The 11,950-nt window shown below is 40.9% G+C and overlaps 1 protein-coding gene across 1 annotated transcript; it reads right to left on the minus strand.

Moving 5' to 3' along the window:
• Positions 1-3,562: 3,562 nt before the first annotated feature.
• LOC131244018 (uncharacterized mitochondrial protein AtMg00810-like) lies at positions 3,563-8,581 on the minus strand. Its single transcript, XM_058243692.1, has 4 exons — positions 8,452-8,581; positions 8,125-8,340; positions 7,631-8,010; positions 3,563-3,805 (listed from the first exon to the last, which is right to left on the minus strand). Exons 1-4 carry the CDS (start codon positions 8,579-8,581, stop codon positions 3,563-3,565), a joined length of 969 nt encoding a protein of 322 aa, XP_058099675.1.
• Positions 8,582-11,950: the final 3,369 nt, after the last annotated feature.

Raw genomic sequence — 11,950 nt, forward strand, 5'->3', positions numbered from 1 at the left:
AAAAAAGAAATACTAAAAATGGGAGAAAACCCATTTATCATAGTGTTTTTGAGGCGTGGACAGTCAAGTCATTCGATCCGTATAAATAATTAGGTTTGATCCACTTTTCATACTCCATCTTGAAATTTTAACACCGATAAAGGGAAAATTTCCATCGGATCGATGCCATACAAAACAGATGGTTTGGATCAAAGAAAGCCCAATAATCAGTCTGAGTAGTACATTGGATGGTCCACTTTGTGGCTCCGATCAGACGAACATAACCATCTCATCTTTTGCTGGGAAAAGCTACGGTTATAAAAGGAGAGGCTAATATTTGGACGGGTAGCATCCTCCAATCAATATGAGTTTCTCACAGTGGACCACAAAAGTGGTTATAACGAAAATGGACCATCCATCTATTGGATCAGCAAGGACATTTGGAGAGTTTTGTGCACCATACATAGCATGGATCAATAAACTATCATGATGAGTTAACCACCAACATACAATCAAGGTCATGCAAAAGGGTCGGTAAGAGAAAGAAAAAAAAAAGTTATAACATCCATTCTGCAGGCCCTTATTTGAATGGCTGTGATCATGTAATCAGGATGAAATTGGGACCATATATGTACAATCCAAGATAGACCCATCCTACTCGATGGTCAGATTTGATCTTTGGTAGGCCCACTTGGGCCCAAAACATAAATTCACACTAATGGCCCATGGCTGTCACACAATAACGTGTAAATAAAACACAACCAACATAAGAGAAACCATTGAGTGGGCCACGTTCGCTCCTTGTTCATGCCTTGCACCTGTGATAGTTGATATTTAATCCCCTTATTGTTAAAGACGTTTGTTTGATCCAATCTCCCATCAACGTCGTGTTGCCTTCCTCGTGGCTTGATCTAGAGGCACCGAGGGGCCACGTGACCCACTGATGTCATAGCCCATCAACTTCATCCATCCAACACACATGACGTGAATCTGCATGTTTCTTGTAGTTACATGATCGCCGACATAAATATCCCCACCTAAACATGGCATATATGTAGGGCCATCGTTGATTTCTTGGGCCACGAGATGAAGACAGCAAACGTGAATGGCCTATGGTAGTTGTCACGCACGCCCGTTCCTCTGTTACTCTTTTGGAGAAAGGCTTCCACTATTTTAGTAGACTTCCTTATATTGTAAACCCATCGCATGACATGATGCATAAGAGTATATAATCGATACGCCTGATATTTATGGTAACATGAATCAATCCCTCGATCTCTCCACCAAAGTGTCTGTCCCAATAAGTTAATTAAATAATTTATTTTTGCTATTATTTTAAAATTAAATTTACAATTATTAAATACGATTATTTGGTATACCAAAATTTCAAGGTTAGTGTACAATTGGATGGGTAGCATTTACTTGGGCAAAATTCGGATTGCCTTCAGTGAATGCAATTTTTGGGTTATCGCCTATCCACATGAGGCCCCACCAGACCAACGCTCCTGATCACTACTTGCGTTTTTTCCACATATATGGTGGGTCCTACTTCAAGGAACATCCAAATATGTATGTCATGCGCACATCTAAACCGTGAGTTCGTTTTGCCCCGGTCGCTACTTAGGATCACATCATCACTCATACAAACGGTGTCCTGATATGCGGACCATGGGTCACTGATCGATACCATCATCTGGTGGCCCACCAGGGATGGGGTGAAAGTAAACCATCCAGATTGGATATCTTAGAGATCCAATATTTGGCCTTTTCCCTTAACCGTATGTATATTTGCAAGACCCTGATCAAAGACATCGGAAGTTAGTCTGCCCATCCACGGTGGCGCCCATCAGATCAGTGGTCAGGATCACTGAAGCGTGGATACCGTTTATGTCACGATACATCAACACAGGACGGGGCCGTCCTCACGGCATTGAAAATGTGATTTACTGAAATTGAGAATGAACCGATGGTGTCAACTTACGGCATCGTTGATCACGGTGGGCCCCACCATGACATCCACTCCGTCCATCATGCCTATCCTTATGTTCACTACATAACCCAAATTCAAGTCGATCGGAAACTCAATGCATCACGTTCAATCCCCTACTCTCTCTCTCTCTCTCTCTCTCTCTCTCTCTCTCTCTCTCTCTCAAGATAATCCAATCTTTTGTTGAAAGATTTCTCCCCTTCTCCGTGAGCAATTTTTTTTTGGAATGATTTCTCTCTCCTTCTCTCATAAGCATACGTTTACCAATTTCACACGCGTGCAAGGCTGTACACACCTAGAGGCGGCGGGCACACTTGCAAATATGAAGCACATATCTGATATCTGATTTTTCCATAAGGTTGGAAATAATGCTTAGATCTTTAGCCTAAAAATTACATAATTTCCTTTTTATATGGGCCACAACATACAAAGTAAACTTACAGTTATAACATTTTTCCCAGCCATTCATTTGTTTTGTTATTACGTGGCCCATCTGCAGTATAAAATTATCAGATTTCTATGATAGCAGGTCTAAACAATGTAGCTCACCTAATGGAAAGCTCAGATACCATACAAGTGTTTCATAGAAAAAAATACACGTGCTTCATATTTATTCGTCCGCTTATGTATGAATGTGTACGGTTCCCACAATCGTATGGAATTAGCAAGCCTCCCAAGAAGTAACCCTAAAATCATACAATCTTCTGGCAGTTTGTACATTTACGCTACCAATTCAATGTGAAAGAAGGGTCTATGGCATGTGACAATATCTTACCAACCACATGAGAAAAATAAATAGTGTTTCCTCTCACTTTTTATCATATAACCAACCCTAATATAAATATAAGGTTTGCTTATAACACTAGCTAATTAAAGCTATAAAATAAAATATCGGTATCAGGTGCCAGGATGGGGGCCAGCACGTCCTTATTTGGTATTATTTTAATGGTCTCTTGAAAAGTGTAGTGGGATATTTTTGTTGGGATTTATTAAAGAAAGCAGTGAGTTACATTGATGTTACTGATATTGCATCGATGAATTTGTCTATAATATTGGGAGGAATGATCACCTACAACTTACAACTGGTTGTATGCTACAATTCATTGTTTTGTGATCAGTTACACCTTGGATATCAAATTTGAAAAAGATTGTGTGCCAGTGAACCGGTGGATGCTCATTCTCTTGCCATCCATTAGTAGTAGGCGGGAACATGCATTTTGAGACGGACTTTTCTATCATCAATTTCTTTTTTCTTTTCTTTTCTTTTTTTTTTTTTTTTTGGGAAAGTGATCCCAAATGGATCAGGGAGGTGGTATAGCAAGTGATTATTGTTATATATATATATATAAAGGGAAACATAGTTGAAATAAGCAATGCATAGAAGAGGAAAATAAAAAAATAAGAGTAGAGATTTACTTGATTCAAGTATGTCCACAAGACAACAACACTAGCTTTATTCTTCACTAAAGAAATCAAAATACAAGGGATATCTATCTCCCACTCACTTTATACGAGGGATTTCTCATCAAAGTATTCCTAAAAGTATTGTCAAATAATCACTTGCTCTAAAAGCTCGAGTCATCAGAGGATGGTGTATCAATGTATATCAAGCCTTACCACTTTACATGAGAACGTATTGGGCAAGGGTGGAGGGACACTCACGCCATAAACAGGCCGGTCTGAGTGTCTTGGCTGGAATGAGATTTCACAGTAGGTGAATCTCATCGCCGCCCAATGAGAAAGTGAAAGCAGCTGCAATGAAAGCAAATGTGAAAACACCTGCAACGAGATTTCACTGTAGGTGAATCTCATCACCGCCCAATGAGAAAGTGAAAGCAGCTGCAATGAAAGCAAATGTGAAAACATCTGCACCGAGATTTCACTGTAGGTGAATCTCATCACCGCCCACTGAGAAAGTGAAAGCAGCTGCAATGATATTTAACTGTACACGAACCTTATCACCGTCCTATCCAATGTGAAAGCACCTGCAATCAAAATTTCACTATACGTGAATCTTATCACCATCGAATCAAGAATGCAACTTGTTGGGAGTTTGGCGGTACTCGTTTTGACTTCTAATGGGATCTGTCTATTTAAACCAGTTAAATGCCAATGGTGTGGAATGAGTCCGTGTCATTGAACCGTTCATTCAATGATCATAACCCTTAATCGGTGTCATACTCGTGGACCCTGAAAAAAACAAGCGATGGCCCATATTCGATGGGATGTTTTTTTTTAAGTTTCATTTATTACATGGTTAGGATTGTTTGATCCAGGTACTGTTTTGTTCAACGGTACCTAAATCGCTGAATCCAGCGATCTTAATTGTGGGTCATTTGCAATCTGGATCGCTGTTTTTACTAATATAAAATTACCGTTCTATAATTATATTGGCTTGTAATGTCAGTGCATATTAAGACCTATAGATTAATACTTTAATTTATAGAACAGCTTGTGCATGTGTGCATGTAAGAATATGCATGCCGATCCATAATAATCATATCTATGCACGCCACCACGTGAGTGAATATGAAGTTTTTTGGGGTGGTTCGTTGTCTTCCATGAGGTGCCTTACCTGGTAGTTGGATCCACCTGACTTTTGGGGGTGTCCTATTTTCATTTTGCAGGACAACCTTGTTCGATGGGTAAGATGTCATACAAACACTATGGTGGGCCCCACATGCTAATGAGTTGAATATATCTACGAGATATATTGCAATATTAATTCGTAGATAAGATGAGCGTTGCACTGCAACATGTGCTGGCCTCACACTAGCTATAGCTCCAGGATCTAATTCATCCATTAAGAGGGGCATCCCATATATCCATCAATTTTACCACCTGATGTTGGAAATGACCTAATTATGGATTTGGATACATATAAACATCTCGGTGGCCCAAGGAAGGTTTCATCAGTAGGAATATCCCTCCCTACTTTTTTATATTGTGTAACTCAATTGAGTACGGATCTATTTTTCTAGTTCATTTCCTAACATATGATGACAAGATAGATATACAGGTGAATTTCTCACAAACATCACTTGGAGCCCACCTAGCTTTTGACCGGAGGAACTTTCTATCAGGTTACGTCAGGGTTCACCTATTCTCATACCATAGAACATGGATCTGTTGATGCACGTGAATGCGGATTGGGTAGTTTAGTTAGGCCCGCACCACCTTCAATGGTCGTATGATAACATGCTGAGTTATGATGGGTGGGGCCATATATTGTAGATATGGGCTGAATATGTACTTAGACGCAAACTAAAAATAAAAAATAAAAAATCGTACGTTGCCCTCATTTTAGACAGCGTGAAGACCCACCAATCACATCTCAGCACGCCACACAATCCACTTCCAATGCAGGCAGCTTTGATTTGGTTCCTGTTCAATAAATGGAAGAGCCCACGGGATGAGTGGTCTGGATCATCATACACGTGGACCAAATGTCCGGTACACACACGTAGGCATTAGATTTCTTCATGATGGATGGATATTGAGTCCCATTCAATGCTTACATAACCTCACGTGTAACTTTCATTTACTAATGGTGTTTATCATGCTATTTTAGTAATTGAGAAGGAAAAAGATCCCGCACATGACCGGTCTTTCATGCCAACATATTATGCTTGTAGGACATCTGAGTCGTTCAAAAGGCAGGCCACCCAGTTAAGATCATGTGATACTAAAATCAGGCTAATACACTCAATAGGTGGACCACACATGCATGCGAATCTGACTATCGGATTTCTATGGACTTTGATTTTGTGAGCCCCATATGCGTGGACATGAACGGCTTCCGTTTCATACAATATTCACACCATGGTTATCCTTTTGGATGGATCAAAAACCTTGTACAAGTGACATGTAGGCAGGAAAAATTGCGCTGCACGTGGAACTTCACATGGGTGACGTTTCAGTTTTGAATATTGAAAAAAAAGAGGCGCCATCATTCATTTTTCATTCAAAAGTCAAGAACTCATCTGACCCGTTTCCTTTCTCAGCGACCAGCTCATCAGCACATGAAGTTTGCTCACGTCTAGGAATTGGACATTTGGGGCCCGTGATTGAATGATCCGAGCTGTAGATATGTCAGGCATGTAAATTCTAGAAGTCAAAAATCTAACCATATTCACTGTCCGGCTGAGTCAGGATGATTAGGAAACTGAGTCGAGGTGTCCTGTGAGTCGACTCGGTATTTGATAAAAAGTTGTAAATAATAAATAGATTTTAGTTAAAAATGAGAACAGTGAGCCTTGGGGTCTTGAATTTCATACATATCAAGCCGATGACGATCGTTGTTTCATTGGACCTTTCCGGTTGAATGTGGACCGTCTATATGATATCTTTTCTTCTTCTTTTTTTTTGTCTTTTTTTAACTTCACCTTTTTCTCATATAGAAGAAAGAGGAATTGCGTGATACACCATAGAATATGTTAAGACTAGTCATTTCATGCTGCATCTTTTGTCTGCCAACGTGTCATTTGCGGACAGGAGCAGCAATAAACTGGGTTTGGACTGGTCCAGGGCCCAAACTGGTCCAGCATCATAACGGGCAAGGGCCTAGCAAGCAGGCCCAAGATGGAAAATTAGTTCATCTCCGACCCAGACTTGCCCAGCCTGAAAATTGATCAAATCCGTTCTTAAATCATCCATTGACCACGCATGCATAAAGAAATAGACATTTAGAAAAATGAAAACCAATCTGTAGGGGGGCATGCAATGGGTCGATTCCACCTGCCTGTCGACTATTCTGACCTGCTTTGGAGGTGGGTTTGGGCTAGCTAATGAGTGCGGGTTGGACTCGGGTTAAAAATGTGACCTATTAAAGTAAATGGGTTGGGTTTGGGTTGAAAACTGAAGTGACCCAACTGACCCATGTAGTTTACTTATGAGTTGAACGAGATGACTCGACTCGACTTAATTCAAAATCTGAAATAAAATAAAGAAAAAAGTATATATGATTTTTTTTAAACGTATCCACTGTCTGGGCCAGGTTGTACATTGCCTTAGTGTTATTTCATTTTTAAACCTGAGTTGGGTGCAGCAGGGTGTGTTATGTTAGTTGAGCCCAACCTATTTACAATTAAATAAGTCAGGTCAGGTTGGGTTACGCTTGATGAATTTTGTAAAGATAGAAGAGGGAGAGAAATAATTGACTGAATTGTTGTGTATTTCGTATTGAGCTTTACAAATAAATAGATGTACAATGAGCTATGTATGAAAAAATATATATAAGGGAAGTAGACTAATTTGATTGAGTTCTAAAAATAATCTAATTATAGATTTTGTGTAAGTCTTGATTTTGTACATGTATGGTGAGAAATCTGTCAATACTCCCCCTCAAGTTGGCGCATGAAGGTCCGTAATGCCCAACTTGCGCAAAAAATGATGAAAAAGTTCATGTCCCAAAGCTTCGGTGAAGATATCGCCAACTTGCTCACTGAAAGAAGTGTGGACAGCTTTGAGGAGACTCGAGCGAATTTTGTCGTGAATAATATGGCAATCAATCTCAATGTGTTTGGTACGCTCATGAAACACAGGATTGTGTGCAATGTAAAGGGCAGATTGACTATCACAATGTAGAGTGAAAGGCTCCGGATGAGAGACACCAAAATCAGTGAGAAGTTGTGTTAACTAAGTGAGTTCACAGGTTGTGATGACCATAGCTCGATATTCAGCTTCAGCGAAAGAGCGAGCAACTGTATTCTGCTTCTTGGTGCGCCGTGAGATCGAACTGGTGCCTAACTGAATAAAGTAGCCAGTGGTGGAGCGGCGGGTGGTGGGACAGCTGACCCAATCAGAATCTGTATAAGCTGTGACATGTGTACTATTGGATGAAGGAAAGAAGATGTCTTCGCCGGGGTAGCCTTTGATGTAGCGGAGAACTCTGGTAACTGCAGTCATGTGGGGGACCTGAAAAGCATGCATGAATTGACTGAGTGTGTTGACTGCATAAACAATGTCTGGTCTGGTGATGGTCAGATAGATGAGACGGCCAACAAGGCGACGAAAAAGGCCAAGATCAGGGAGAAGGTCACTATCTTGAGTATTAAGCTTCAAATGTTACTCCACAAGAAAAAGAGTAGTCCGTGCACCAAGTTGTCCACTGTCAGAGAGAATGTCGAGAGCATATTTGTGCTGATTAAGAAAGATGCCTTTGGGAGAGTGAGCAACTTCGAGTCCAACAAAGTACTTAAAGGAACCAAGGTCCTTCGTCTTGAAGTGAGTGGAGAGAATTTTCTTAAAAAGCTCGATTTGAGAGATGTCGGTACCAGCAACTAGGATGTCACCAACATAAACAAGAACAAGAGTGATGCTGGTGGAAGTGATGAGAGTGAACAAAGAATAATCCGCCTGAGACTGATGAAAACCTGCATCAAGAAGCACAGATGTTAGTTTAAAAAATCAGTTCTGGGAGACTTGTTTGAGGCCATAGAGGGATTTTCTGAGGCGACAGACACGGGTCTCCCCTTGAGGACAACATCCAGGTGGTGGTGTCATGTATACTTCTTCATTAAGATCGTCGTGTAAGAAGGCATTGTTGACATCAAGCTGATGAATAATCCAATTTTGGGTAGCTGCAACTGCCAGTAAGCAGCGGACCGTAGTCATTTTGGCGACCAGAGCAAAAGTCTCATGGTAGTCAAGTCCTTCAACCTGAGTCTATCCTTTCACAACGAGCTGAGCTTTGTACCTCTCGATGGATCCGTCGGCTTTGAGTTTGGTTTTAAAAATTCATTTACACCCAATGAATTTTTTACCAAGAGAAAGAGGCTTAAGAGTCTAGGTGGAATTATCGTCTAAAGCACGAAGCTCAGCAGACAATGCCTTGCGCCAGTGAGAGTGGCGAATAGCATCAGAATAGCATAGGGGGTCCGTACAGGAGGTAAGAGCAGTCAAATAAATAATATATGAGGTGAAAAAATAAGAATATGAAAGAAAAGCAGACAAATGGTGAGCAGTACCTGAAGCCGGTGAAGTAAGCGTAGATGCCGTGGACTCCGCATGTAAGGTGGGACAAATATAGTCGTGAAGGTAGGCAGGTCGAGTAATGGTGCGACGAGGATGAGGAGCTGGTGGAAATGTGTTTGATAAGGTTATGGGGGTCGAAGAATTAAGAGAGTCAGGGGAGTCAGGAGAGTTATGAGAAGTCAGAGGATCAGGAGAAGAAGACATAATAGGTTCAGTGATGGAAAGAGAAATGATAGGAGTGGGAAGGGAATGAGTGTCAAGAAGATCTTGGAAAGGGATTGTTTGTTCATGGAAGATGACATCTCGAAAGTAGAAGATGGATTGAGTATTGAGTTTGTAGATCTTGTAGGCTTTATGTATACTTGGGTAGCCAAGAAAGACATATTTAGTGGCACGGGGAGAAAATTTATCACGGTGAGCACTGAGAGTACCTGAAGATGATCATAGTTTAGAGGTTTTGTGAACAGAATTTCAAAATGTGATTTATTTTGGAGAATGCGACTAGGGGTGCGATTGATGAGGTAGGCTGCGGTGAGGACACAATCACCCCAAAAAGGTAGAGGTAAGTGTGCTTGAAAATAAAGACTGCGGGCAACATTTAGAAGGTGCCGGTGTTTACGCTTCGCAATGCCATTTTGTTGAGGAGTTTCAACACAAGCACGTTCATGGATGATGCCGTGATTGTGTAGGTATGTTTAAAATTGATGGGAAAAAAATTCTTGTCCATTATCAGTTCTAATAATTTTGACTATGGTGTTAAACTGATTGTGGACAAATGCGAAGAAGTGCGTTAAATGGGTGTAAGCCTCAGATTTAAAATGCATAAGATATACCCATGTAATGCAAGAAAAATCATCAACAATTGTGAGAAAATAATGAGCTCCACATAAAGATGTGGTGCGATAACCACCTTAAATATCATAAAATATTCGAGTAAAACGAGAATTAATTTTATTGGCATAATTGAAAAAAGGTAATCTTGTGTGCTTAGAACGAGCACAAACATCACATTTAGAAAGAGTACAAGGAGAATTAAAAATACTGGGAATAGTAAAATTGGAGGGATGACCTAGACGCTAATGACATAGGGTCTTACTAGCAATAGATTGAGCAGCAAAAATGATGGGAGGGTCGGGGCGGTACACGTAGAGCCTATTGCATAGATCACCCACTCCAATCGACTTCATCGATTGAGGGTTCTAAAATAAACAAGTGTTAGAGGAAAAAGTGATAACACAAGAATTATGAAGGGCAATTTGAAAAACTGAGAGTAAATTTAAGGACAAAAGTGGAACATAGAAAATGTATTTTAATTTGAGAGAATGGGAGAGAATACAAGAACCCAGCCCTTCGGCTGGGATATCTTGTCCTGTTGGAAGCCGAATGTGGTGAGGAGAGGCAAGGGGCTTCAAATCGGCAAAAGCATCGTGTTGGTGGTAGATGTGGTGGCTCGTACCACTGTCCACCACCCAATGGAGGCACCGATTGAAGGAGAAATCAGTTGGGGAGAAGAGGTTACTATCGAAATTTATAGGGGATGGATCATTCAGAGGTTGCGATGGTGCAAGGAGGCTGAGCAACTTCTGATACAGCTCCGGTGACAAACCAGGGACTAGACTTGAAGTAGATGGAGTGAGAGAGACCAGATTCACAGACGATGGAGGTTGCCCTAAGATGGACGGCCGCGATTTGTTTGTGCGATGCTCTCAGCCTGGAGGGTACCCGATGATGGTCCAGCAACGTTCACTAGTGTGGCCATCTTTGCCACATGCTGTGTACTTCAGAGGGGGTCGTGGGCGAGCAATGGTGCGAGTAGCCATTGTCATCGTTTTTGAAGATGATGGTTGAAGGATGAGGAGTCACTGTTGTTCTTCTTGAAATAAGATTGAGAAGATTTTGCTTATGGAGGGAAGTAGATCCATGGCCAGGATTTGAGTGCGAAGAGGAACAAAGGAATCATTGAGCCTGAGAAGAAATTGAACCTGTTTTTGCAGGTCTTTGAGGTCAGTTGTGGTTTGGAGATGGCTAAGTTCATCCCAAATCAGTTTGATTTGGTTGTAATAATCATGGACAAAATTTGTGGTTTGTTGCAGGGAGGAGAGGGCTTGTTTTATATAATAGATGCAGGCATTGTTTCCATGACAGAAACAAAAAGAGAGGTCGAGACAGACATCGCGGGGATCTGTATCATATTGGAGGGAATTGGCAAGGGAATGACTGATGGAGTTGAGGATCTAGGTAAGGACCATATCCTTTGTTTGGTTCCACTGAGTGTATTCTGGTTTGGTTAGTTCAGGGGGTGTGAGGGTGTCTTCAACAAAACCAAGTTTGTTCTTGACATTAAGGGCTCTTATCATGGTTTTTTGCCATTTGGGGTAGTTGTCGCCTGTGAGAAGGCTATTGACGAGAATTAAACTAGGAGAATCTGAGGGGTGAAGAAGATAAGAGGAGGGGATGGGTGAGGTGTTGTTGTCGGCCATGGTAGATTGGGTTGATCTTTTTAGTCTCTGATACCATGTACAGATGGAAAAGGGAGAGAAATAATTGACTGAATTATTGTGTATTTCGTATTGAGCTTTACAAATAAATAGATGTACAATGAGTTATGTATGGAAAAATATACATAAGTCAAGTGGACTAATTTGATTGAGTTTTAAAAATAATCTAATGACAAATTTTGTACAAGTCTTGATTTTGTGCATGTATGGTAATAAATTTTAAGTGGATTGGGTCATGTTAGACGGTGGTAATGGGTTGAGTTTGGCAAGACTAATTGGCCGATTTAGTAAATGAGTCGAGCTTGCTCTAACCCTAACCTAGCTGGAACCTAACCCATTGCAACGGGAGCTGGACACAAACCAAGCCAGCTCAAAAGCTCAGCTAACGTTCATTTAAAAAAGCTCGGCTCAGATTGGTTTGAATAGAAATTCATACCAAACCAAGACTCAAAGTGAAGCTCGTTTGAAAAAAAACCAAGCTCAAATCAGGACAGTACTGGCTTGGCTTGGC

The sequence above is a fragment of the Magnolia sinica genome, chromosome 1, assembly GCF_029962835.1.
Source record: "Magnolia sinica isolate HGM2019 chromosome 1, MsV1, whole genome shotgun sequence".
Taxonomy (NCBI): domain Eukaryota; kingdom Viridiplantae; phylum Streptophyta; class Magnoliopsida; order Magnoliales; family Magnoliaceae; genus Magnolia; species Magnolia sinica.